Source organism: Leishmania infantum, chromosome 35 (genome assembly GCF_000002875.2).
Source record: "Leishmania infantum JPCM5 genome chromosome 35".
NCBI classification, from domain to species: Eukaryota; Euglenozoa; class Kinetoplastea; order Trypanosomatida; family Trypanosomatidae; genus Leishmania; species Leishmania infantum.
In genome coordinates, this window is record NC_009419.2 from 1,250,112 (window position 1) to 1,277,727 (window position 27,616).

General features: G+C 57.2%; 5 protein-coding genes and 3 non-coding genes across 8 annotated transcripts; all 8 read right to left on the minus strand.

Annotated features, from left to right (window-relative positions):
* Positions 1-2,743: 2,743 nt before the first annotated feature.
* Positions 2,744-4,282, minus strand: LINJ_35_3130 (putative glycerol kinase, glycosomal; the record flags this gene model as incomplete). Its single annotated transcript, XM_001469081.1, has 1 exon — positions 2,744-4,282. The coding sequence occupies one exon, from the start codon at positions 4,280-4,282 to the stop codon at positions 2,744-2,746; it is 1,539 nt and encodes a 512-aa protein (XP_001469118.1).
* Positions 4,283-5,534: 1,252 nt separating this feature from the next.
* LINJ_35_snoRNA1 lies at positions 5,535-5,604 on the minus strand. Its single transcript, XR_001203194.1, has one exon. It is a non-coding gene (small nucleolar RNA).
* Positions 5,605-6,018: 414 nt separating this feature from the next.
* On the minus strand, positions 6,019-6,089 carry LINJ_35_snoRNA2. Its single transcript, XR_001203195.1, has one exon. It is a non-coding gene (small nucleolar RNA).
* A 392-nt stretch (positions 6,090-6,481) lies between these two features.
* Positions 6,482-6,564, minus strand: LINJ_35_snoRNA3. Its single transcript, XR_001203196.1, has one exon. It is a non-coding gene (small nucleolar RNA).
* A 1,051-nt stretch (positions 6,565-7,615) lies between these two features.
* LINJ_35_3140 (conserved hypothetical protein) lies at positions 7,616-8,902 on the minus strand (the record flags this gene model as incomplete). Its single annotated transcript, XM_001469082.1, has 1 exon — positions 7,616-8,902. The coding sequence occupies one exon, from the start codon at positions 8,900-8,902 to the stop codon at positions 7,616-7,618; it is 1,287 nt and encodes a 428-aa protein (XP_001469119.1).
* A 4,950-nt stretch (positions 8,903-13,852) lies between these two features.
* On the minus strand, positions 13,853-16,627 carry LINJ_35_3150 (putative ATP-dependent RNA helicase; the record flags this gene model as incomplete). The annotated part of the gene is made up of 1 exon (XM_001469083.1): positions 13,853-16,627. The coding sequence occupies one exon, from the start codon at positions 16,625-16,627 to the stop codon at positions 13,853-13,855; it is 2,775 nt and encodes a 924-aa protein (XP_001469120.1).
* A 1,624-nt stretch (positions 16,628-18,251) lies between these two features.
* LINJ_35_3160 (conserved hypothetical protein) lies at positions 18,252-20,060 on the minus strand (the record flags this gene model as incomplete). The annotated part of the gene is made up of 1 exon (XM_001469084.1): positions 18,252-20,060. The coding sequence occupies one exon, from the start codon at positions 20,058-20,060 to the stop codon at positions 18,252-18,254; it is 1,809 nt and encodes a 602-aa protein (XP_001469121.1).
* A 2,567-nt stretch (positions 20,061-22,627) lies between these two features.
* Positions 22,628-27,532, minus strand: LINJ_35_3170 (conserved hypothetical protein; the record flags this gene model as incomplete). The annotated part of the gene is made up of 1 exon (XM_001469085.1): positions 22,628-27,532. The coding sequence occupies one exon, from the start codon at positions 27,530-27,532 to the stop codon at positions 22,628-22,630; it is 4,905 nt and encodes a 1,634-aa protein (XP_001469122.1).
* Positions 27,533-27,616: the final 84 nt, after the last annotated feature.

Consider the following 27,616-nt stretch of genomic DNA (forward strand, 5'->3'; position numbering starts at 1 on the left):
AGCGAAAGTGAGAAAAAAATCTCAGAGGCGCGTACATCACACCAAGCGAAGCGATTCGTAGATGAATGGAGGACGAGGAAGAAGTGGCAGCCGAGCAGCAAGCGAAGCGAGGAAAAGAAAAACGTTTTCCGGCGCTTTGGGGCATCGGCACCCATCGAATACACACCGCGACATATGAAGGTGGGAGAGAAACCGGAGAGGCTGCCAGACGCATCGGAATCGGGCGCAGGGCTGAACCCAAAGACGAAGACAACTAGAGAACGGGAGGCAGCAAAATATGAGTCAGCAGCTCCATCCATGGCAGCCAAGGAGAGTGAGCACGCGTGTGTGTGTGTGTGTGTGTGGGTGGGTGTGGGTGTTTGCTTTCCGTTTTTTTGATTCGCTCACGATGGACATCGGCGGGTGCGGTGTAGCACCTATGGCTCCGTGTGCTGTCAGTGGCGCTGCTTATGTTTGCTGCGTGGCCTTTTTGCCCGCCAAAGGTGGAGCAAACACACACGCGCGCATGCGCACAAAAAAAAACGAGGAGAGCTTCCAGGAAAAAGCAAAAGAGAGGGAGTTAAACATGAAAAAAAAAACGAACCAAGTGCCGCACGGTGGAAGTGGAGGGAGAAGGGCACGGGGCACGGAGAAGCATAGGAAGAGAGCGAGAGCAGCAAGCAAAAAAAGGGTAGGAAGAGGGAGGGGGAGCGGGCGCACCGCCACCGTCATCTTTGCTGCATCTCCCATCGAAAATCTCGCCTCCGTCGTCACAGATGATCGCTGCTCTCTGGCACTTCTATCCCGTTCTTGCCTTTACGTGACTTTGACAAACGCGCATACAGAACCACCAGAGGAACGAGAACAAAACTCAGCAAAACGAGCATGACGCAGCCCGCTCGACTACAGGCGTGCGCCTCCTCGTTTCGACTAGCAGCCAGATTACTCTTTCCACTTTGATGATGCTGAGCGCACTGGCCTCGTGCATTGGGCAACGCGCGCGTGTGCGGGTGCAGGTTTACGCATGTGGCCTCCAACAAGGCGCATCCGTAGCGAAGCAGGCCACCTCAACGTGGCGCTGCGGTTCAGTTCTCCGCAATAGGGGACGCCAAGCGCCTGCAAACCTGCTTTTCGAGGTGGGTGAGTGCGGCGTAGGCTCCGGCAGACAGACCGTGGGTAGCGGCGTGGCCCGGGGGGGGGGGCTGGGCCACTTTCCATGTATGCGCTACCCCCACTGCCGCTCGTGGTCACGCGCGGGAACCATCACCCACTTGCTCGCTCTCCTAATGGGCGCCTCTTTTGCGGTGCAGTTATGTGAAAAAATGCGCAATACCCGATATGCGCCAACACCTTCACCGGCCCTGCCCCGCTCACGGTCCACCTCAGACGCGTCCAACGGGGTCAACGAGCGTTTAAAAGCCGCGCCGTGGATGCGTGGCCACCGCTGCGAGGAGTTACCCTAGCGTCTGCGGTGTTGCCCGAGTCTGGAAGAAGAACGGCGTCGTCACTGAATCGCCGACGCCAGCGCTGCAAAGGTTACCTTCGCCGTCTCCCACTCCATGTTTCTCTGCGAGCCGTTCGGGCTGCCCGACCCTTTCCTGCCCCCGTCCGAGGAGGCACCTGATCCGTCTCTCCGCCGTCGGTGCGAACCGTCCATAGTGCCTCTTTCTCTCATTTCGTGATTATGCATTGTCTCGGATTCGCACTCCGACCAGCCAGATGGGGGGGGAGGGGGGGTGCGGTTGCCGGAGAAAGGAGCACGTGAGTCATCGGAGAGAAGCTTTCGCGTACAGGAAGCTGTGCCGCTGGGCGAGGCAGGGCCCTCGGTTTACATTTGTGCGCGCGCGCAAAAGCAGAAGAGTTCGCGCATGGAGCGATAAACGGCCACGGAGTGTGCCTCGCTGCCGTGGCGCTCACAGGGATAACGCCTCAAGGAAAAAAATACGAGGCGCTCATCAAGCAAGTCTACACAGGCACGCACATGAATAACCTCTCACCCTTTCCACCTCAACTTCAGGCTTGAGAACGCGGCAAATTAAGACTCTTCTTCGCTGATTTTCTTTTTTCGGCGGAGGGGACTTCTCGCATGTGTAAGTCTCCAAGTACGGGTCGATGACCGAATAGCTGCGCACAGTCCTCACCCGTTTGGAGAAGGGCCCGAGACGCTGCCTGCTGACGCACGCAGATACAGGCACACACACAAACACACGCATCAGCCCGTGAAATTCGAGTACGACAGCCATGCAAAAGGACCCAGAGCAGTAGAACAAGGGTGAGTGAAGGGGGGAGCGAAAAAAAAAAGAGAGGAAGAAAGCATCGATAAGCAACAAGGAAGAGTAGACACAAAAACAAAGGCGGAGGAGGGGAAGCGCTTTCGCCCGCTGTAGTCGTCGTCGGCGTGGAGAAGCCGTCATCCCTTTTTCGGTGAACACGAAACAGACAAAGCGCTAGGGACGGGAGAACGAGAGAACAGAGCAGCCACAAGGGAAACCAAAAGGCAGAGAGCACGGAAACAAGAACAGTAAAGCGCATTCATGCACAGACCCACGCACACGCGCCAAAGGAAATGTAAAAAAATGAACACACTTTTCCTCCTCTGACGCTGTATCCTTTCGGGGCGTGCTTTCGTTCCTGCTGCTATCGTATTCGCGACTGCACAGTATTGAGAGTAGACCGAGCAAACATGAAAGGTAAGCGTGGAAAGTCATGGAGGTGGAGGACAAGAGAAGTCACTAAAGAACCTACTCTTTGGCTCTCTGCTTGCTTACAGCTTCGCCCATTGCGACAGCTTCACGGCGGCGTTCCAGGCCTCCAGGCGAGCCTTGCGCACTTGTTCATCTGCCGTGATGGGGGTCACAGTCTCACCGCTAAGGTGCTCCTTGGCCGTCTTCTGTACCTCCTCGATAGACTTCCAGACGCCGACGGCCAGGCCAGCGCAAAGGGCTGCGCCAAGGGCGGTCGTCTCGGTGAGATGCGGCACGTAAAGGTTCACACCCAGGATGTCGGCCTGCATCTCCATGAGCAGGCGACTACGCGTGAGCCCACCGTCGACGCGCAGGCAGTTGATCTCAACGCCGCTATCCTCTTTCATAGCAAGCATCACTGCGCTCACCTGCATGGAGATGGCCTCGAGGGCGGCGCGGATTATGTGCGACTTATTCGTTTTGTACGTCATGCCCACAAGGGTGCCACGAGCCGTCGGGTCCCAGTACGGGGCGAGAAGACCGCCGAAGGCAGGCACAAACACGACTCCGTCTGTGCTGCCCACTTTGCGGGCGATGCTCTCCATCTCCATGGGGTGGTCGAAGAAGCCAAGGTTGGACCGCATCCATTCCACTGTGGCGCCAGCGCCCGCAATGGAGCCCTCCAGGGCAAATTTGGTCGGCTCGGTACCCAGTTTGTACGCAATGGTGCCGAGCAGACCGTGCTTCGAGAACTGCGGCTCCGTGCCCACGTTCATGAGCACAAAGCAGCCCGTGCCGTAGGTGTTCTTGGCATCACCCTTGTTCAGGCCTATGTGACCGAACAGGGCACTCTGCTGGTCACCAATGCAGCCCGTCACGGGCGTCGGCATGCCGAGAGCATCGCGGATGCCGTGATCGTTGGCCGAGACATTGCAGTAGTGCTCGCTGTTGCTGCGAATCTCCGGCAGTGTCGCGCGTGGAATGTCGAGCTCCTGGCAGAGCTTGTCGCACCACTGTTGCGTCCTCAGGTTCATTAGGAAGGTGCGGCTGGCGTTTGACACATCCGTCACAAACACCTTGCCCTCGCTCAGCTTCCACAGCAGCCACGTCTCGATAGTGCCGAGGAGTAGCGAGCCGCTCTTGCGCGCGGCGGCGACGGCTGGGACATTTTCCAGCATCCAGCGGAACTTGAAGGCGGTGAAGTAGGTGCTTACGGGCAAGCCAGTAATACTGGCGGCAAAGTTGCTGTCGCCGCCACCACATTCCTTTGCGATGCGGTTGCTCAATTCATAGGTACGGGCGTCGCTCCACACAATGGCGTTGCACAGCGGCTTCCCGGTCTTGCGGTCCCAGGCGACACCTGTCTCACGCTGGTTCGTGATACCTATCGCGGACACTTTGTCGAACTTGGGGTCTTTTGAGCGCAGCTTCTTCAGCGCCTCTGCAAGGCAGAGGCAACAGTTGCTGTAAATCTCTTCCGGATCGTGCTCCAGCCACCCAGGACGCGGCGTGATCTGTTTATGGAAGAGCTGGTGGGCTGAGAGGACGGTGAATTTTTCGTCGAAGATGATGCACCGACTAGAGGTGGTGCCCTGGTCAATAGACGCGACGTACGGCATGCTGTTTTTTCCCTTCTGCGTCTGTTTTTGGAGGAATACTAGAATATATATATATATATTTATAAACTAGAGAGAGAGACGGAGAGATGTGAGAAGCAGCAGATAACGAGAACAGAAGAAGAAGTGCGAAGAGCAAAAATCCTTTCAGTCTGATTTTCAGTTCGCGCGCGCGTGTGTGTGTGAGGAGAAAGGCACAGGAAAAAAATCAAAGAGGTATGTGCGCACTGGATATGATGTACACGTCAGAGGAACAAAGGACAAGGAGAGAGTGAGATGAGCAAGAAAAAGGGTATCGGGTGCAGCGCAGCACAGAGATCTGGTTTTCATGGGTCAATCGTGAATGCAAAGGAACACAAACCCACACGCACACACACAAATATGGAGATATACGCCGAGGTGAAGGTGTGAGTACGCGGAGGAGTAGGAGGGAGAGACAAAGTGTGCTCGCTGAGAGTACGGTAAGGCAATATGCAGAGATATACTCGCTTTCTGTTGCCGTTGTCGTGGACGGGTTCCCTTTCTGGAGCTTCGTCGACTGCTAGAAAGGCACTGTTGTAGTGCCGGTGGCATCCACGGTGTAGGCTGTCTTTGTGCGCCTCCGCATGAGGATCCCGTTTCGCGCTACCTTTTTTTCCTCCTTTCAAACGAGGGTCGTAAAATCGTTGTGCTAGTTCGCCTGCGCGGCAATCGGCCACACACAAACACACACACACCTCACGGGAAGCTCCACTGGCAGCGCCATCGTGAATGGCAGAACACCTCACAGGAGGCGAAATACATGCCCGTAGCACACCACGCAACGGCAGAGAGGAGTACACTGTACTTTCCTCTGCAAATCGAGTGTCTCCTTCCTCATTGCTAGCAAAATCTTGCTCAAGTATACTAACCCGAAGTGGACAGCTGATGATAAAATGAGACAGCAGTGGGAAGCGACAAGAGCGTCTTCGACATGAGTCGTGTCTCACCTCAAGGACGTCAAAAGAGAAAGCCGGAGTCGGTGAGCCTAAGCAGTATCAGCGGGGCCCGTCATGTACGGCACTCTCTACGGCCTCTAGCACCGTTCGTGTGAGGCCATCTCTACTTGTGGGGAACACTTGCCTCGTGCCTGCTACCCCCTCCCCCTCCTCCCCCTAAAAACCCGCCTCGTCAACCTCCAGCTCTATGCATACGCGGCTCCATCAGTGTACCCCCTGCGCGCGTCCGCCCCATCCGCGAGAGAGGGAGGGGGCAGAGGCAACACAGAGGGCCGCTTCCACGGTCAGGACACGGTGCGTCATGGATATTGCTCCGACTCAGTGTCGAATTTGTGTTAAACGTGGATCATCCTTCAGAACCGCGTAAGCCAGAGGCTGAACACGAGACACGAGGCACGTCCAACCACGCACCAGCGGCAGTGCAAGCGCACATAGAAAGCTGCAATCATTGTAGTAATGTGAGTTTGCTCTACGCCGCCTGAACTCTCCATACCGTCTCCCAGAGGCCAAACCGAGAAGCAGCGCCAAAGAGAGAGAGAGAGAGATAAGGCGGCCATCGTCTACTCGACTACTACTCATGCGCCCAGACACGCGCAAAAATAAAGCAGATGAGTCAGCACCTCACATGCATTCTCGCGTCGAGCAGAATTTGCCTCCACCATCCACTCAGCCTACTGTCAGTGAGCCCCCTGCGCGCGTCCGCCCCATCCGCGAGAGAGGGAGGGGGCAGAGGCAACACAGAGGGCCGCTTCCACGGTCAGGACACGGTGCGTCATGGATATTGCTCCGACTCAGTGTCGAATTTGTGTTCAACGTGGATCATCCTTCAGTACCGGCTCTCACGATCAAACGCATTCACCTGCACTCTCATCAAGACGCCCCCTTTCCAACGGCAACGCACACATTTGATGGTGCGCCCCCTCCTCATCCCCTATCCGTACCTCTTTCGGCTCACATTTGCATGCAACGTGCAATCGGTGGCGTTTGCTTTGCTTTCTTTTTCGGTGGAAACTGAAATGACGACATCCTCTGACAGCCCGCGCTTCGCACGTCCGGCAACATACGCAGCTCATCGCCTCTTTAGCACTTCCACCGAGACAGTCGTTTCGCCGTTTTCTTCCTGGCTGCCACACGCGCACCTCTCCAGCTTTCCTTCTCTCCCAACACGAGACACAACTCAGCAGGCAAATTAGCTTGGATGGGTGCACACTTTTTGTGCGTTCTGCGATCATACTGCTTACGGCTTGCGTTTAAATCCAAAGAACAATCAGCGATGTTTCTTGACGCTAACAAGATGAAATCATGCAGATGCAGTCCCACACAGTCACGTGGCCACACACGACCACTGCAAGCACACACACTTATGCAACACTTCCGCGGAAGCGCAACGTTCTGCGCATGACGACAGTGGCGAAAAAGTCGCGGTCCACATCAATCGCTGAACAGTTTTCCCATCGCCGAGCGGATACCGACGGGTAGGTAGGAACGCAACACACGGAACGCCCACGACTATGGCACCAAAGAAGAACAAAAAAACAGCCGCATGCAACAACCGTGTGAAGATGAGAGAGACGCGCATACGGAGAGAGGGAGAGAGCAAAAGAAGAGCGAAGACAACGTTTTCGCATGTCGCTGCGGGGATGGGAGAAGCGATTCCCGAATAGACACATACGGCAGCAGAGGGTAAGGATGGCAGTTGCATCGTCATGCACACTCACGACGAAATCTGCACAGCCTGAGGCAGAGGCGCAGTCAGAGAGACGGATCAGCGACACTCCGACATGAGTCATGTCTCATCTGCCTCTCTCACAAAAAACAAGGCGCGTCTAGTGTGCTGTCCTCACCGCACAGGCACAATCTGCTCCGTGTAACAGCCAGAAACGAGTGTACCTCAGCGCCTCTTTACTTCTTTTTTTTTGGGGGGGGGGTTTACAGCGGGCGCCCCCCAACCCACCCAACCACCCCGGCAACCACCACGCACTGGGCAGACTGGGAGAAGAGAAGGGCAGCAGGGGAAGTCGAAAAGGTCAACGAAGCAGATGGATGTAAGAGTTCTCGAACGCGTAACCGAAGCAACCCGCAACACTACCAGCATGCCCATATCCATCATTGAAACAGCACCGCCTTCGCATTGGTCTTTCATTACGGCTCCCACACACACAATACGCGCACGTGTGTTTCCTTGAGAGAGAGAGAAGAGGCGACGCCATGTGTGTGCAGAGGGATATCTGCACACCTCGTGGGCTGGGCGGCACAGAGAGAACAAACACCCACAGGCGCGCACGCCGTAGTAGCACACGGCACACGTGGAGATAAAACAAGAGCACATCAGCTGCTGTGTGCGAAGGGTGAACACGCCTTACAGCTTCATGGATTCGAGCGGTGCTGACAGGTCCTTCACCGGCAGTTCACCACCTGTGACAATGGCGCGCTTCTTCAAAATCCCTTCCTTCAAATCCTTCTCCCGCTGAGCCACGAGCATCGGCTGGAGCTTGGACTTGCCGGTGACGGCGACGCGCTGGCACATGCCTGTCTGCCCAAAACGCAGGTTGCGCAGCGCAGCCAGGCATATTGTTCTTGCGTTCTTCGAGCCGTTGTCCATGTCTGTGTACTCGATGAACGTCCACTTGGTGGTGTTAGGGCTGTTCATCGCGATGCTGTTCAGTCCCTTGGCCACGAGTGCGCCGGCGTAGCCGGCATCCGGCGCTGACCACGGCGTCTCTCGAATAGCCTGCTCCAGCTCCTTCTGGATGGCACCGTAATGATGCGTGCGGCTCTCCGAGTTGAACTCGCGCAAGATTGGGCACCGCTTTGGGATCTCCTCCTCCCTCATGTATTGGTGGCTGAAGCGTGTCGAGGCTACCTTGCGCGATGCAATCGCCTCTGGGTCGTACACGAACATGAACTCCCGAAAGTCCTCAAACTTCCGTTGCGTAGCACGGCGGTAGGAGGACTCCTCGCGAATGCGCAGCGCATCAATCTGCTGCTCTCTAGCCTCCGGCAGTGCATTGTACTTGTCAATCAACGTCCTATCCACCTCCAGGGGCATTGGAGGGGGCAGGCCCTCGTCCATGTTCTTAAGCCGCCGTCGCTTCTCGGCGAGCATGCGGTTCACCGTGTGATAGCGCTCAACGCTGTACAGAAGAACGAGCACCACCGTCCCAATCGAGATGGCGATCTCCGATCCGTTGAGAAACACGAGCAGCTCGCGAAGAAAACTACGATGTTCTCTCGTCTGACGACGGTCGCGCTCCTCGGCGGCCCAGCGCTCCCGCTCCCGTTGCTCATTCGCCTTGCGCACCTGCTCGTTTCGTTCCGCCCAGAAGGCGCCGCCGGTAGGGGTCTCTCGTTTCTCCCTTTGGCGGGATCGCGAGGAAGGCGTGCGTCGCGCCTCATCGGCAGCGCTTCCTCCGATAGACGACTCGCGGTATTGCGCGCGCAGCAGGCGGTAGGCGGCGTTGATCTCTCGGAACTTGACGGGGTCACCGTTCTCCACATCTGGATGGTACCTCTTAGTGAGTTCATAGAAGCGATGTCGAACCTCCTCGAAGGGCGTTCCCGGGGAAACGCCGAGCACTTGGTGAGGGTTCAACGGCCCGCTGTGGTCACTATGCGCGGTGAGACAGCGGAGAGTGCGGCGGAGCATCGTCGACAAGGAAGGCAAACGTGCACGCACCGATACAAACAAACACAAAAAAGCTCGAGCAGACGCATGAAATTGGGGTAGAGGGGAAAGGGAGAGTGGATGTTTGTGGGGCAAACCAACAACAATAAACAAGAGTCTTCGGAAAAGAAACGAAAAATAGTAGGAAGCAATGTGCTGAGGCCCTCAGTCGTTTGCTAACTATGATGTGTGCGTGCGTATGCACGTATGTGTGCCTGGCAAGCTGGAACGAGGGGAGGGAGGTTTCCGTGAGCACTCGCGAATCAACCGAAAGGGAAAATAATAATAAAAAAAAAATGCAGCACCGACGCAGAAAGCAAAAACAAAAGCAGCAACAAAGAAGATCTCTTCACGGCAAAGCAAAGAAAGAAGAAAAGGAGAAACGCATCATCCAACGAAAACAGAAACCAGCTGAATGCGAACTCGACAGGATACAACGCTGATCCCGAGCATGCGCTATCGAGATCGGCAGCCAGCGGCGCTGGCTGACCTGCACCCTTCGTCCTCCTCCTCCTTCTCGCCAGGTAAAGAGAAGCGGCCGAAAACGTTGCGGGGAACAACGAAGAGTGGCGTCCCTCTGTCAAAACGATTTCCAAGGATGCAGATGGTGAGAGGCGCAGATTGCGTGGTGTGCGGCTGCCACAGAGGCCACGTTGTGGTTGGCACTGACTGAACTCAAACAACACTAGATAAATGGCACGCTGCAGCAAAAGTGGGTTCGCAGACGATAGAGTGCACTGCCGAATATCGGGGTAACTATTTACGTAGCCCAACGGGGCAGGGAGGGGGTGGGGAAGTGGGACAGGGCAGAGATGTGCCTTCTCTGGGGTTACTATAACACTTGGAAACAAAAAAAAAGGTGTGCGAAAGAGGAACGGGCAGGAAGCAGCAAGCCCCCTTCAAGAAGCCTCACATGCAGAGGTGACAGAGAGAAATCGAATGTGGGTGCGCGAGGGAGGAAGAGAGTGTCCGGCGAATCTCTGCGTAAACGACGAAGTGACGAGATGGTACGTGCGATCGGGCGATCGCACCTCTACGAGATGGCAGAAGGTGCGCACGTCCGTAGAAGTGAGCGGGTGAAAAGTGCAGCTAGTCCAAAGAAGCGGAGGAGGGAGAGAAGCAAGTGAGCCGGCGAGAGTTTGCGCGGACAACCAAAAGCAAGACGCATACGAGACTGCGCCGAAACAAGCACAGCGCGTTTGTTCTGCTTGATGTGATTCCCTTGACGGGATCGGAAATCAAGAGCTCAAAGAGCCCGCGTACTTGCACGAACTCGCGAAACGAGGGCGGGTGCAAGGGCCGCTGAACAACGCGCCGAGCAGCCTGAAAGCGCAGAGATGGGAGGCGTGTGTGTCGGCCTGTGCCGGAAGGAGGCATCCAAACAAAGAGGCGCCACCGTCAGCGCCTCTATTTCGTTACGAAGTCTCCTGGACTTCGCTTGGTCCCATCTCCAGCCGTATTCCCGTTTCACTATACTTCATTTTTTTTTCTCACTTTCTTTTCGGTTACCGGAAACAGGATTATATGCCCTTGCGTCGCTTACAAGTGAAGAAACACACACAGAGAGACAGACAGAGAACGGGAAAAAAAAACTAACAAGACAAAATGGAGAACATGAAAAAAAAAGAGCGCAAGAATGAGGGGAAAAAAAAAACGACACGCACACATACACACTCAAAGCCCACCGAGTACAAAAAGGAACAACGAGCTTTTAGTTGCGGAGCTGAAAACAGGAGGAGAGTGTGGCGTGTGCAGGGCGAAATGCGGCCCGGCTTCTTGGCTGTCTTTCTCTTTTTTTTTTCTGAACAGTTCTTTTCAGACCTCTTTCTGTTACCTTCTTTTTTTTTTTGGTTCCCTGCGATTTGAGAAGTATGTGTGTGTGTGTGTGTGTGTGTGTGTGTCTGAGGGATGTTTTTTTCTGTGTTTCTGCCCTGGCGCACGCGTCGCTGCTAGTGCGTTCGCTCCTTTTCTTTTTCACATCACATGTGTGCCTATGCCCTCTCTCTCCCTTCAGGTTCTTCGTTTCTTAACTCTTGTCCATCCACTTGATTTACGGCTCAAGACCCCGAAAATACGACGTCAGCCAAAAAAAAAGAGCGTGAGAAGAAGCCACCAAGAAAATGATGTGCAGAGAAAAAAAAGCGGGAAGTGGAAGGGAGGCAAACACTGACCTGGGATGTGTGCATCAACGCATGCGCAACCGCGCACATGCGCGCGCCAAGCCACGCGTATCTCTTCTACATGCTCGGCAACATTGTACACACTATTAGCAAAAGAGAAGAGGAACGACAGAGAGAAAACAAATACGAAAAAGAAATCTGTTGAGTGACTCGAAAAGGGGGTGGTATTTGTTCTTATTGTTGATGCCTCGTCCTCCGCACTTCGTTACCCCCCCTCACTGCCAGCCTACACACACACTCTCTATACGTCTTCTTTTATTTCTTCGTGCTCGTCGTTTCTTTTCAATCTCGGTTTCGACTGCGTTTTCCTTTTTGTCGTAGACAACACATCAGAGAACACGCGGGTAAGCGCAGCTGTATAGGTGCTTGCGCGTGTATGGACGTGCATGAACGGTTTTTTTGTGCAAATTTCAGAACTCGACCACAAGACGCAACGCATGCGGGCGTAAAGGCTCACAGGAAGCAGAGAGCTACCGAGATACGGAGAAAATGTAACACACGGTGAGAATGTCGACGCGTGCCTTTTTGTCGGTGACCATGGATCACTGAACCAAACCAAACAAAGAAAAAAAACGAAAAGCCTGAGAAAGAGAAACAGCGGAGGTGTCTATGGGCTGTGGCAATGAGAAAAAGCAAAGGTTCGTGGCTTTTGTCTTACGGCGCGCAGCTCTTCAATGAACTTTCGTCTTTGATAACTACACACATATATACATAATATTAAATATTAAATATATATATATATAAACATATATATATATAAACATATATATATATAAACATATATATATATAAACATATATATATATAAACATATATATATATAAACATATATATATATAAACATATATATATATAAACATATATATATATATATGTATCCGCCTAGGCGATCTTTGCTTTGCGTTACAAGCAACGAGCAATTCAACGACGACAAAAACAACAAAGAGGTTGAGAACCGTGCACACACACACACGCGCGCACGCGCACGCACACGCACACGCACACCTCCTCTTCAAACGCACGGAAGCACGCACAAAACAACAATGAAACAAGCCACATACTCGATGATCAACAGAACAACAACGAAAAAAAAAACGGAACAAAGACAAACACGCCACCATCGGGTGTTTGTGTGCCTTGCCTCAGCGGATGCGCTTGTGTTTGTGTGTGTGTGTGTGTGTTTCGCTAGAGTAGGTGAGAGTGCATGCTTCTGTAAAAGAGAAAAAAGGGAAAACGAAGAGGAGAACAGAGAAAAAAAAACGAGACGAGAAAGCCAAGCAAAAGCCAATACAAAAACAGCGCAAGACAACAACAAGAAAATGATGAAGCAAGTGACAGAGAGAAGGCGAGAAAGCGACGACGACAAGAGGAGATCATAGAAAAAAAAACGAAGCGGGGGCAGGCACAACCCGTGATGTAAGCTGGAATTAATAATTGTTCTTTTTTTTTGTTTTCGTTTTTGTTTTTGTGTTTTTTTTTTCTTTTTGGGGGTGGGGGGAGAAAGAGGGGATTGTTGTTGGCTTCTGAACTTATACTTTTTTGGGGAGGAGAGTTCATTGTTGTGTGCGTATGTTTTCCTGTCCACTTACTTAGCGGGCATCTCTCCCAACGGATCTCTTCAAGGACACCCACACAAACACATACAAAAAAAAATTCTTTACCGTCAAGGATTGTTCTTCACCTCGCCAAATATATAAGCACCCTCCTTCAGCTTTACTTGTGTTTGCGGTTGCAGTTTTTTTTTTGTTAGCGGGGGAGGGGAGGGGGATTGCCTCTTCATAGCGTTTTCCTTTTGCTCGTTAACGACAAAGAAAGGGTAGCGGTGGTGCGAGGCCCCCTCCACTAATGAATGATCTTTCTTACGTCACACGGGAGAGCGAAAAAAAGAAAGCGAAGGACAGAGAGACAAAAACATCACTGCTCCCAGTAGAGCGGCAAACTGTGGGAAAGGAAAAAGGATGAACAAAAATCTAAAAAAAATGATACGCATACATGCACATACACATACAAGCCCGGAGCGAGAATCTGAGGAGAAGAACACGTGTGCGTGCGGGGGTCCAGGTGTGTATGGATGTATGTGCGTGTGTGTGTGTGTAGGCTGCCTTCTTGCACGACGCCTAAAGCCACAAGAAGTGAAAAGCCATCCCAACCAACGCGCACATGCTCATCCCCGAGAGAGCAAGAGCAACCACAACAGCAACGAAAAGGAAGAAAGAAGTGGAAGAAGCACAAACACAAAGCAAAGAAGCTCCATTCCGACACCAACGTACGGAAGACACCTACATGCACTTGCACACATACCTGCACACGCACACACACACGCACGTTTCAGTGCAGAGCACCACGCAAACCCACAGGTGGCATTAACAGTAAACAGAAAACAAGTCAAGCGTAGGAAGAACGGAGAACGCCCAGCGAACCCCGGCGAGGCGTGAGAACGAGAAGACTGGGAACCGACTCCTGGCACACAGCACCTTCACTGCGCGGGAGCCCAGGAGAAGGATCCCTCACGAGCACACACAAACACACAAAATACCACCAAAGCACACGCACAGAGCTACAAGCAAGACAATTCTCGCAAGGCCACTTACTGCGCGTTGGTGGGTGCGAATGCGTGCGCGTCTGCGCAGATCTGATAGAGTGTGTGGGCATTGCCTGGAATCGTCCTCGTCACCAAACTATGCGGCACAGTGCGCGCCAAGGGGGGGGGCGGGGGCGGGAGGAGAGAGCGCTCCAACAAAGTGGGGACACCTTAGAAGCCACCGTCGTCCACACCGCCGCCCCGGCGACCACCGCCAGACGGAGCAGAAGGACGGCTGTCACCCCATGAGCCACCGCCACCGCCCCGGCCGCCCGGACCGCCGGAACGGTGGCCACCGCCGCCACCACCACCACCGCCACCACGACGACGACCACCGCCTCCCATGTCGCGAGACAGCAGCGCCTCGCCCTCCACGAGCTCCGCCTCTTGCTGAAACCACTTGGGAATCTCCTGGCCATGCTCCGAAAAGTACTTGTGCAGGTCCAGCGCAAGGCGGCGGTTGTTCCGGTTGTAAAAAGCAGTTGCGATACCCTTGTTACCGGCGCGGCCGGTACGGCCGATGCGATGCGTGTAGTCGTCCATCTCCTGCGGCAGATCAAACTGCACAACGTGCGCCACATCGGGGATGTCCAAACCACGAGAGGCCACATCCGTCGCGACCAGGATGGGCGTCACCTTCTGTTTAAAGTCCTCAAGGGCCGCTTCGCGATCCTGCTGACGACGGTCGCCGTGGATCGTGGTGCTGCTGATGCCCTCGCGGTGCAGGCGGCGGTTTACGTCCTCAGCCATCTTCTTCGTCTCCACAAAGATCAGCACCATATCGCTCATCTCGTGGCCGTAGATGATTTGCAGCAGGCGGTCCATCTTCTCGTTGTCCGGCACGTGCTCGATCGTCTGGGTGATGTTCTTTGTCGTCGACCCGACACGACCGACGGTAAGCAAGTAGTACTTGCGGCGCAGGTAGCGCTTGGCGAGGTTGAGAATGCGCTGCGGGAAGGTGGCACTGAACATGAAGGTCTGACGCTCATCGACGGTCGGCATATCGGTGTAGCGCGACGCGACGAGCTCCTCGATCTGCTCCTCGAATCCCATCTCCAGCATACGGTCCGCCTCATCCAGAATGAGAAACTTGATAGCGGAGAAAGAGAGGTACTCCTCGTTGAACATATCGCGCAGACGACCAGGGCAGGCGACCAGGATATCCTGCTCGAAGCGCTGCGGGTAGCGGGTTCCACCGTACACGACGTCGTAGAAGATATCCGTGTTGAAGGTGAGCTTTCGAACCTCGTCAAAGATCTGCACGGCCAGCTCGCGCGTCGGCGCCAGCACCAGCGCAATGGGGTAGCTCTTGCGCTGGCGCGCCGGCGACACACCGTGGACCAGCATGTACTGCACAACGGGGATCAGGAAGGCAGCCGTCTTACCAGAACCCGTCTGCGCACACGCCATCAGATCGCTACCGGACAGCGCAACCGGGATACCGTACCGCTGCACAGGCGTCGGCTTTTTGTAGCCGCAGCGCTCGATGTTAGCGGCCAGCGCCGGCTCGACAAGCAGATCGGCGAAGTCCTCCACAGGCTTTACATCGCGCGGCACCATCTCGACCGGAATGCTGTCGTAGTTCTCCAGCGAAATGCCCGTCTGGCGGTGGCGGTGCTCAAAGAGCTCCATCACCTTGGCCTCGTCGTGGCAATTACGGCGCAGGTGCGAGGCACGTGTGACGCGACGAATGCCCGACTGTGTCTGCTGGGGAGCTGGCGAGGTCACGTCTTCTCCAGCCTTCGCAGGATCAGGGACGGCTGAGCGCAGCGCAACCGCGCCAGCGGTAGTCGCCGGAGCCGGGGCAGATTCCTGCGGCGCCGTCCGCGCCTCCGTCGGCGCAGGCGAAGAGGCCCATGCGTTGCCCTGAGCGCCGCCGGACTCCTCCATGACGTCGTCCTCGTTGCGGAAGGAGCGGAAGTCACGGCGACCACCACGCTCACCACGTCCGCGCGGGCGGTCATAGTCGTAGTCCCGGCCATAGCCCCCACGACGCCAGCGAGAGCCACCGCGGCGGTAGGCATCGTAGCCGCCGTCCTCGTAGTCGTCGTCCTCGTTGCCCGTGCCGCCGCCACGGTCGCCGCCCTCGCCGTAGTCGTCCTCGTCGTCGTAGTAGCGCCGGCCACCGCGACCACCACGGCCGCCGTAACCGCCACGCCGGTAGCCGCCACCGCCATAGCCGCTGTCGTAGTTGCGAGAGTAGCCGCCCTCCTCGCCCTCGCCGTCATCATAGTCGCGGCGGCGGTAGCCGCCACCGCCCTCCTCCTCAGCATCGTAGTAGCGCCGCCCACCGCGACCACCACGGCCGCCGAAGCCACCGTCGTAGTTGCGGCCGCCAGAGCGGTAACCACCACGTCCGCCGCGGCCGTAGCCACGGTCATCCTCGCGACTCCAGGGCTCAGACACCGCCTCACGTCTCTCGTGCGCAGGAGGGGCGAAACCACCAGTCTCGACAGGAAGGCTGGCCGGCGCCTTCTCCGGGGCGCTCACAGGAGCACTCGCCGGGGTCGGCGCAGCAGCAGGAGCAGGCGCAGGAGCAGGCGCAGGAGCGCTGGCGGGAGCGGGAGCCGTGGAAGCATTGCTGGCACAGGCGCGGTCACCAGCGGCATCCGCCGCTGCCGGGCTGGCGTTGTCCTCGTCGCGGGTTTCACGGTTTGTCCAGGCATTGTAGGAGCCACGACCGCGACCACCGCCGCGACCGCCGCGACCACCGCGGTAGCCACCGCGTCCGCCACGGTACTCCTCATTGTCGTCGCGGTTTCCGCCGCCGCCGCCGGACGGGTCAGAGCGCCAGTTGTCCGATCGGTGAGCCCCGCCCCTGCGGCCGCGCCCACCACGTGAGTATTCGGGTCGGTCGTCACGGAAGGTGTTTACATCACCACCTTCCACGGCGCCATCTCGTTGATACTCAGTGTCGGAAATTTTCTTATCGTTGATATATTCCATAAATGCACTCGGGTTCGATCTGCACAGGCGGAGTTGGGGCGTTTTTGAGGCAGCAAATGGGTGATGCGCAGCAGGTGAGAACAAGTAACACGTGTGTGTGTGTGTGTGTAATGTGCGTGTATGAAGAGGGAGTCGATAAAGTGCGCGGCACCAAGGTCACGCGATCAGAGAGGTTCGGAAACGGGAGAAAAAAAAATGTGTGTGGGGAAGGGGGAGTGTGAGCAAGAGTTTCATAAACATGTAGAGAGAGCGGGCCTGAAGCGGTAATACAGCACAGTACTTGCGCACGCGGCGAGAGGCGGGGGGACGACAGCAACCCCACAAACGGAGAGAAGAACCTCCATCCTCTGAAGCTGGAGAGCCAAGAGAGAGACGCGCATTCGCTCGCCTCTCTCCACACAGTTTTCCCTCTCGCGGTGCGTTCTACGTTCCCTTGCCACCTAGCTCAGAGCCGGCACCACAGACATGTCCACTTTGATCGTTCTTGCACTCCATATTTTCAAGGAGAAACGCGGATGTGCTATGGGCACGCGCACACGCATCGCCTTTTTCGTGTGGGCACTTGCAAGCCGATGCCCATGAGCAGGGATAAAAGCTTTCTGTTTTTTTTTTGTTTGTTGCTGCTTCCAGCTGCCTTGTGCTTTTTGTTTGTGTGTGAGGGCGTCGTTCTGCGCACAAAGGTGACGATTATGGCGCTGGAGAAGGTAAGTAGAGCGCGAAGAGAAACGCGGCCTTCCCGCGCCCTTTGCTTCGCCTCGCCGCTGTCTCTCGCGAGCAGCAACCGTTAGCACTGACCTTCTTTTTTCAGAAGGAAGGTGCTCCCCTTCCGTGTGTATGCGTCACCCATACATTTTGCTTTTAAATACAGTTGTCCTCCGCGGTTCAAAAGGAGTCTTTCGGAAGGGCTCCTCGCTAGCACAAGGCACACCTGCACACACGTGCACGCACCAGCGCCAGGGCCGGCACCAAGACGTGCCAGTCGGAATAAGGGGGAGAGAAGGGGAGAAACCCAGGGGGTCGCTCAGGCTGTCTGTACGCGGGGGTCACATCCAGGATAGGTGGCGCCCTCGCCCTCTGGCACACACACGAGCGCACCTACACAGCGCGCCACACGAAAATACACATGGATAAAAACAAAAAACATGGCACGATCAACAGCGTCGTTCGTGGTTTCTCTTGATTGGGCCAGGCAACTCCACCCGCAGCCTCTCCCCCGCCGCCATCCATTCGACGATAAAACCAACCACACGCATTCCGATTTGCGGCCCTCATCCTTAGCTCACGCCCCTTTCCTCCAACCGTGCGGCGCTCGTCTCTACCCCCCCTCTCTGTATCCCTTTCTCTGGCACGGCCATCTCGTGCCTCGCTTTCAGCACCATTCGGTATTTTTTTCTTTTTCGACTGTTCCCCTCAGGCACGGCCATTCTCGTTGAACATACACCGCTGAATGCAAGTGGTCCGAGAGTGCTGAAAGAAAGGAAAGGGGGTAGGGACACAACGATAGCAGCGGTAGCCGCACCTCACTCTTCGCCCCCCCCTCCTGCTGTCTCGCTTCCGCATCTTGGAAAGCGGCGGACCAGCGGTCCTCAGGCAAACACGCCGCGGGAAGATGCTTCTATTCGTCCTACTGTATCACGGCTGCAGCATCTATGTGCAGGGTGTCGAGTGTCTGCTGAAACACTGGCAGGTCCTTGTCCCAGCTCTCCGCCAACGTCTCCCACCGAATAACTAGCAACGTCGCCCCGCGCGGCAGCACGTAGGTGCGGCATCGGCGGCTCTCGCGCGTCTCGTGGAACATGGCGCAGCGAATGCCGCTGATCTCCGTCAATGTCGTCGAGATCGCAGCCGCCTCCCCGCTGGTGAAGTGGAAGAGGACGTTGTGCACAAACTCTTCGTCATCGCGGGCAAAGACCTCCCAGGTCTTGGGAAGCTCCACGACGTACTCAATCGTCATCCGCGGCGACCCCTCGTCGTCCGCCGCGTCGCCAAGCGGGTAGTACAGGATCGTGGGCTGCTCTGTCATCCACGGCTCATAGACGACGGCGGAGCGCGGGTGTACTGAGAAGAGAACACCGAACTTGGGCTGCACGTATACCATTGTCACGACGTTTGTGCGCGCGTGCGAGGACGCCGGCAGCGGTCGCGCTGTCAGCGCCCCCAGCGTTGCCTTGGCAACGGGGTTGCAGACGTCGGTCGCGCCGGAGGCCGCCCAAAGCGTCGCCGCAGCCGCCTGCGGCTCTTCGTAAAGAGCGGAGAAAAGCTCCGCAGAGATACACACATCCACGCGGCCTTCCGACATAAAGGAGGACGGTGTAAAGGAGAGGGTCAAGATAATCCCTTTCGACTCCGCATCCTCGCCCACAGTGGAGACGGGCTTGCGAGCTGGGACCGGGGGCCCGGCGGGAGTCGTGCAAGACGTGTTCACGCACTCGCTCCGCATCGTCCACTCCGGCGGCACGCAGAGCTCCAGCTCGCGCCCCTCCCGCGCACACACCACGCGATAGTAGCCTTGGTGAGCCGCGAAGCATGTGCCCGGCACGCGAAACGCGAGCGCCGCGGAGTCGCTTCCAAGGGTGGCAAGTGGCACATTGATAGTAGCGCATGCAATGCCCTCTATGGCGTCAGAGAGCTCCGTCTCCTCGGCAATCGTGGGCGGCGCGGCACTGCCAGTCCTCCTCCGCCCGCTCTCCTCACCGTCTGCGGACGCTCTCGCTGTCCGTGACAGCGGCCACGCACCGGCAAAATCGGTCAGCACCGCGACGACCGTGTAAGGGCCGTTCATGCCTGCCAGGAGGACGCAGTCATCACTGACGAGCACGTGAGAGAAGGTGCGCGGGAAACTGTTCTGCCGCCTTCCCTCGGTCACGGCGGCGGCGGTCTTGGCATCGGTGCTCGCGTGCGGCGCGGACTCTGGCAGCGGACTCCACTGCCTCGGATTCTCGGCAAGACGCTCTCGAAGCACCGGGTGGTGCGCCAGTACCTCGGTGAGAAAGACCTCTTCGTCTTGCCGTGTCGCGAAGGGGCCTGCTGTGTACCCGGTGTAGCTGCAAAAGAGAAACGCGGTCGGCGCCACGGCCAGGCCGTCCGCACCGCCTCCCTGAAACCGCGACGTGCTTGCTGAACGCACGCCACTAGAATCTCTCTCCGACTCCTGCATCTCCCTCGGCAGCACTAGCGGAATGGCGGCGCAGTACGGAGGGTAGAAGACCGGAGGCGCCACCCCCCATCCAGCGGGTAGGTCTTCAGGGCGCACGAGAACTGGAAGCAGAGTCTGCTTCAGCGCCTCTGCAAGCTCCTCGTGCATAGCGTCTGCTGCCGTCCGGCGAGCAAGCTGGCGCTTCTGCTGGCGCCGACGTACTATCAGCGTGACGAGAGCAGTTAAGACAACGGCGCTGGTAACCCAGACCCTGCGGTGATTCGGCTTGGACTCCATTGCCCAGTGTCGCTCGACTACCTGACAACGACTCGCAACTCACCAATCAAAGCGCAGCAGTGCTGGCGCCGCAAACGGAGCGACACGGCGCGATGTTTCACGGAAATCAGGGGTGCTCGTGAGCGTCCAAGAAGGAACGGCAAACGAAAAATGAAGGGCGTGAGTCTTCTGCGGTGCGGGAGTAGGCTGGCGCGCAAACGGTTATCCCGCGCCTCAAGCAGACAAAGAGGAGGACCAGCCGACGGAGAGATGACAGCACTGGAGAAGAATTAGGCGAGAGCCCAGAGAGAACAGAGAGAAACAGAAATGCAGAGTAGTGGTCAGATCAGCGGCAAAGTGGATTGGGTGTCGGCGTACAGCCTGGCACGTAAAGGACGGCGGCCGCAAGCGTCGTGCGGACGGACACACGCACTCAGACTTCCTTGAATGAGGGACAAGGCTGCGACAAAAGGACTTCGAACAGCGAGCAAGTCCAAGGGGAGCGGTGACACCAAAACGGCGACCGCGAGAGGTGGACAGCGAAAGCTCGTATGTTGTGGAAGGCGGGGTAGGAAGGGCGCGAGCCACACGAAAACAGCCGAAGAACGCCCGCAGAAGGGAGGGAGGGTGGAGGAGGACAAAAGCAAAATGCAAAAAAAAACAGGATTAAGAAGAGGCAAACGTACAGCTGGCAAAAGCTGTCAGCACACAACACAGACACGCAAAGAAAGAGAGTGAGGGAGACAGAGGTGGTGGGGGTGGGGGTGGGGAAGAGGGCTGGCTGCACCCAAGGAGGCACGTGCACGAGAAAAACCAATGCACGCACACACAAACGCTCACGTCTATATGTACAGAGGTGGGAGAGGAGGGCTCGTCCTTGTTTTCGTTTAGGGTTGATTGACAGAACGACTACATGTAAGAAATATAGAGAGGGGGAGAGTGGGGACGGTGGGGAGGGTGTCCGGCGTGGGTTGTGTCAGTAGAGAGTTGAAACAGTTCAAAGGGAGAAGAACAACAACAAAAACAAAACAAAACAGGTGAAACGCGTGTATGCCAGAGGTAGTCCGGCACGCATATACGCAGACACAAATAGTAGGCGTGGGCACCAGCAAAGTGGAAGTGTATGCGGAGGAGAGAAGGAGCAGAGAAGGGCTTTTCGGTGTGTGGATGGATGTGTGCGTGTGTATCGCTCCTCTGATACCGACCGCCAGCGGCAAGGTGCACGCCTCTTCTGCTGAGGGCTTGTGCGGCTCGTTGGACAGCACCGCGTGCAGCACACGGGTGAATGATGAGGTCGCTTAGAAGGAAAACAAGAATTTAGACAGACACCAACGCCCAGAAAAGCAGATAACCACGCAGAGACACACACACACAAAAGAAAATGAGCGGGTACGTTATGCTAGTTTGAAAGGCACAAAGGAGAAGGATAAAAGATGAAAAGCGAGCTAGAGCCCACGTTGGAGTCGATCAGTGGTTGTCGTTGTTGTTGTAACTGCGGTGATGATTAGGTTTCGAATGCGGTCAGATAGCAAAGAAGGGGAGCGATGCAGAGAGAGAGAAAGCGTGGAGAGAGGCAAGGGTGTGCATCTCATATGAGTGGCGCTGTAGGGGACACGCGAAGAAGTTACAGCAGCAGCAGTGCCAGACGCACGCGACAACGAGCTGATGATGATTGTATGAAGCGACCCTGAAGCGATGACATGAAAAAGTGCACTGCTTTTTTTTTGTCGAACCATTACAAACAGAATAACGGCTCTCACGGAGTATGTTTCCTCCCTTCCCACACGAGCATGTGTGCGGAAGGGCCCCCGCCGTACAGCCTTGCCAGTAAAGGAGATGCTGGTTTCCTTTTTTTTCTTGTATCTCGGTGTCTGTATGTTGCTGTAATGCATCGGGCCTATACCATTCATATTCCCCATCCACTGCCCCTCATTTGCTGAGCAGTGCCTCGCACCATGAAAGACAAACATCAAATGCAAGAGACACTAGCATTGGATTAAGTCATGTGCATCGGGGAAGTCAAGGAGGAAGAGGAGGGTCGGAAAAGGTAAAAAAAAAAGGGCTACATGGGAAACACACGCCGAAATGAGGCAGAGGCCAAATGAAGAAGGCGAAAGTGGGCGCAGGAGGGAGGGGTGGGTGGGGATGGGACTATACATGATGTACAAGGGGTGCAAGGAGGACGACAAAAACGAGAAGTAGAATTACGCGTCTGTCAGATATACACAGAACACTGGTGCTGATGCGGTGGCTGGTATACATGATCATCAGCATATACGCATATATACATATATGTGAACATACATATACTTGCGTCGCTCACTGTCAATTCTGAGTTTTGGAGCGCGAGAGAGGAAAAAAGGGGGAGGGGGTGGGACAGCGCGCTCCGGATGCAAAAAAAAAAAAACATAAACAAAGCGAAAGACAGCGGAGCTGCAACAAGGAAAAGAAACGAAAAGGGAGCCACGACAATGAGAAAGGGGGAGGGGAAGACGAGGTGAAAGGTGCGCAGCGGCGAATGCAATCAGCAGCGCACCTATAAGTCGCAGCTGGATCCCTCCGCACACACACACACACGCACACACTGTTTACGTATCGTGCCATCGACGCGGTCGCCGGAGGCACCGACGGAGTTCACTAGAGTACATCTCCAACGTTAATCTCCCCTCACACTCGTTGCTGTAGGCCAGCATAGGCGGTAGGCACAGAGCATTCGCAGAAGTGAACGATTGGGCCCGCGCTGCGATGTCCTGGGAAAGGGAACACGCCGTGACGCCCAACGCCGTCGAGGAAGAAGTCATCCCTCCACTGCCATCTTTCCGTAGGGCCTTCTTGGGAGGTGGCAGCGCGTCAGTAGATGTGCGGTGTCCGGGTGCCGATGGCTGCGCGAACGGCACTCGTGAAGGGCTCCCGTGGCGCGGCACAGCGGAGCTGCTCTCTGAATCGGGTCTGATCCTCCCTCCGTGTGCTCCTTGTGGTAGGTACGGCTGCTTCTGCTGCTGCTGTGCCGCTGCGTTTCTGTCCGCGTCAACAGCGGAGGTGGTCAGCGCACATCCGGAGACGCACAGCGCTAGCGCTTCGGCGATGCTGGTACTGTTGCACGAAGCCCTGTTCAGAGCCCCGCAGGACTCTATCAGTGCCGGGACTCCCTTGACGCCGAAGGAGCCGATGCTGCCGCTTGTCTCTGCCGCCCTCGCTGCCGCTTCGATTCGGAGGCTGTTCGACGTCGCCATATTCGTTGTCAGGCTCAGGGCGCTCGACGCAGATGCCGCTTCGGTTTGTGGGGACGCAGCGCCTGTGACTGCCGGGGCTGCCGCTGCTGCTGTGGCAGTTCGCGCCACATGCCTGGAGACACCATCGGCTGCACCCAAAAGAACGGGCTGCCCCGTCGCTTCCGCAGTGTGCCACTTGCTCTCCTCCACGTGCACCAGCGTGTTGTGCAAGCCCGGCTGCACCGGCGCGTGCGGCTTCACGCCCCGCGACTCGCGCATCGCCATCAGGTCGCGCTTCTGCCAGTCTGCGATGTGAATCTGCATGCCACCGTCGCAGTCGGAAGTGCGCGACGCGCTCATCGCCGCAGACGCAGCGTCTCGTGGGCTGTCGCCCCTCTCGAGCGGGCTGCTGGCGAGCAATGAGGTGTTGTAATGTGAGAGGGGTCTCCAACTACGAGGCGCGTCGTTGGAAAGCGCTTGTTCCTTTGTCGGTGAGCACGATGAGGGGCGCACGAGAGGGCTGCCGCGCTGGTCCATCGGCCCCTGTATGCCGTCCTTCGGCCCCTGTATGCCGTCCTTCGGCCCCGTCGGTGCGCGGTCGTGCTTAGCCGTCGCGATCAACGCCGGGATCGAGTAGCGAGAGAGGGTGCTGGAAGACGCGTATCTCTGGCCTACAGAAGACGCCGGCCCGTGGGAGTTCACCGGTGTGCATCGTGCATTCGGCAAGGTAGCCAACGCGCCACCCTCCTCTTGCCCCCATGGCGCCGGCGACAGGGTCCCTCCGCCCTCCTCTGTCGCGGGCGCGTCCTCGTTTCTACTGCTGTGCGTGCAGCAGCGCAGCTGCGATGCGCCTGTGAGGAAGGCAGCGGTGCTGTCGTCGTTCCAATCATCGTGGCGCGGCGGCTGTGGCAGACTAAAGATACTTTGAGAGGGCAGCGTGCTGGCACCCTCGGCCCTGTGCCCGTTGCGCACCCCACTCAGGACCGTCGACTCTTGCATCAGCTCCCTGTGTTGCTGACTCGAAGCCGTCAGGGGCTGGTGGGCGCGATCGGCTCCAGAAAGTCGCCGCTCTGTCGACAAGCAGGCAACCTTTTCTCCTGTATTACAGTCGAGGAACCACACCTCCTGGTCGTAGCCAGAGGTAGCGAGCACACCACGATCGTCCAGCCACCGCACGCAGACCACACCGCACCGATCATTATCGCGCCGGGTCGCTGTCGACATATTGTCGCGATACGTGCAACCTGCGCGGGCCTCTGCATCTGGCTCTGTTGCGGTACTATGGTGCAAGTGCACTTGCACCGACCGCACCAGTTTCGGGACTGCAAAACCGTCGTCGGCATCCGCTCCAGTGAATTCCGTCGCGGCTGTCAGCGAGAACGCTGGCCGGCTCGCATGGGAGCAACGAGGCAACGTGTACGCTTGGAGAAGAGGGCACATGCTATAGGTGTGCACGACACCCTCAGAGTCGCCAAGGAACAAGTGATGTTGCCGCCCGTCGTAAGCCGCGGAGGTGAACTCGACGGATGCGGTCGGGGTCGTCGCGGTCGAAGTCCAGCCATCGCCAGCTCTAGTGTCTCGCAGTGCCTCGGTGGCCGGCCTTCCCGTAAACATGGGGAGCTTCATGAGGGACGATGCGCCCTCACCCGAAACCTCAGTCTGATCGGCTGAGGTTCGCTCAAGGACCGACCCCAGTCGCAGCGGATTTAACGAGCCGCGCTGCGATGCGCACAGCGCCGGCGTGGCCGGTCCTGATGCAACGCATGCAGAGCCAGGGCGAGAGAAGCAGGCGAGCTTAGGCAGCACGACCCCAAGCGGCGATGCGCTCGTGCCAGCTATCTGCAAAGTGTTGTGAATGCCAGTGGGTGGGGCCGCAATTGTGTGATAGCATGGTGGCGTGGCTGGTGACTGCATGTGCGGCCGTCCTCGCGTCGTCCCCGCGCTGGCAAGGTGCGTCCGCCCGATCACCTGCATCCACGCCCGCTCTGCCTCCACGGTGGCGGCTGTAGCGAGTTTCGGGGTGGGATGCTGTGGATGGCAAAATGCGCTCAGCAGCTTGAACCGCTCCACCGCTGGCGCGCATGACCAGCATCGGCAAACGCCACCGGCGTGCACCGTCACCAACGCTGGTGCACTGTCGAGGAAAATCAGATCCACAAGACCGCCGTACATGGCAAGCCTCTTCGTAACTGGCGCGTCCATCCACGCCTGCATGTCGTATATGTACACAGTGCGCTGCGTATCCGTCACGGCGGCAAGCCCCAGCTCCTCCGACACGCGCAGTTGGATCAAGGGCGACGCAGAAACGGAAATGGTGGCCGAAAAGCCGACCTCCTGATTGTCCTCCTCCGATCGCACCAGCAGTGTCCCATTGGAGGTGATGGCGATCCAGGTGCGCGAGATCGAGGAGTAGTGCATCTGCTCCACGAACGGAGGCCCACTCGCCTCGGCGCCAGAGCCCGAAGACTTGGCCTGCCACCAGACTGCTGCCGTGGCGGGTGTGCATTGTGAGGCATCCGACGCGAGCTTCTGCGTCGTGTGCCACACAACTCTCCCGTCGCTCAGTGATATAAACGCGCGGCTGCCAAGCTCGTCAATGCACACCGCTTTGATATCGGCGCCGACTTGCGATATGCCGGACTCCGTCACCTGACTCAGCACACCGCGACGGTACCCGTGTACGCCATCCCACACGCTAAGCCGCGTTGCGCCCTGCACTAGGAACGTGCTGGTCCGAATGTCATAGAAGACATCGTAGCACACCTCCTCCGCGTCACACGCGAGTGGGCTGTCGCGACTGTGCAGCCCCCAGCAGACGATGGAGTTGGAGAAGCCGCAGAGCAGCTCTTGCGTCGACGCGCAGTAAATCAAGCTGTGGCACTGGGGGCCGCCGACGTGGCTCGCCTGCCCCGCACCAGCCGGCAGCAAGGCAAGCAGTCCGAGATTGGCAAAGAGGCCTGCAAGATTGCCGGCGAGCAGTCCACTGCCGGCGTGTGCCGCGGTGCGCGTGTTGGCTGACGACGCCTTCGCCTCATTCGCCAGCACACTGCAGAGCGAACCCTTGTGCCGCTGCGGTACGCGACTGCTTCGGAACGACTGCACACACCGCTGCGTAGACGCGTCCCAGACCTTCACGACGCCCTCGCAGTCGGCGCTCACCACCTGGTCCGCTGCCGCCACATAAACGAGTGCGATGATGCATGCGTTGTGTTCGCCGTGGCCAGCCACGTCGAATAGCGTGCCAGGCAGAGTCCCGTGCGAGTGCGCCTCCCACCAAAGCAGCTGGCGCCCACACGAGGTCGCTGCCACCACCCAGTCGTGCCCTGCGACGTACACAAGCGTGGTCAAATGCTCATTTGCAACCCTACCAAGGTCGAATGACTTCCCCGTGAGCAGAGATGTCGCCACGAGTCTCCCGTCAAAGCCGGAAGAGTACAGGTGCACCCCGTACACGCAGAAGTCGACAAGGCCGCCGGATTTGCGCGTGTGAAGATTGGCGTAAGTCTGCGCCACTGTGAACTCCATCCCACTGCTGCGCCCGCGAGGTGCCGTGACGCGCAGCACCTGCCCAAGACTGTTGCCGAGGAAGACCGTCTCCATGTAATCGCCGTAGGTGGGCGATTCGCGCGGCATCACCTGGATGCGACGCACTAAACCCTCCAGCAGCAGTGGGGTGATCGTCGTGACCGTGAGGGTGTTCGAGAGGAGCGCACCCCAACCACGCAGCAGTCGATCGTCCGGAGAGTAGCACACGAACAGGTCGTGCGCAGCCAGGTAACAAACAGCCGAGGGGATCACTCCCGGGAGCATATTCGGTGGTGCCGAGTAGACACGCTCGAGAGTGTTCTTCGAATAAAGCATGAAAGGGCAGCTTCGGGTAGACGCAAAGAAAAGCGACTTGTGTTCAGGCATGCCGTCGAGGAAGCGAATGAGGCCGAGATCCTCGTCCTCGCGAACGCCCACTGCAGCGTGCCCGCGTCCGGCGTCGCCCTCTCGGTCGGCAGACGTGCGAGCTGCTTTAGGGACTTCCTGGACGCCGCGACAGTAGCGCTTGAATGCGAGTGTCTCGGCGGAGGTGCTCCTCTTTGGCTTCAGCTGCTTCTGTGAGTGCTTGGATTGGCTCCGCAGCCGCCGCGAGAAAGTAAACTGATTGAAGGTGTTGCTGCTGAGCCTTGTTCCTGTCGTGTCAGTGCTCGCCTCGGCGACCAGGTAGTTCACAAAGTTCTCCCACGTGACGCGTTGTTGATTATGGATGTTGACACGGTTGAAGAGGTGCTTCATGGGTTCGACGGGGCGTGTCGTGACCCCAGCTATCTCCTGCCGACTGCGGATACGGCGGGTTCGTTCCGCCTCCCGATTGGTGCC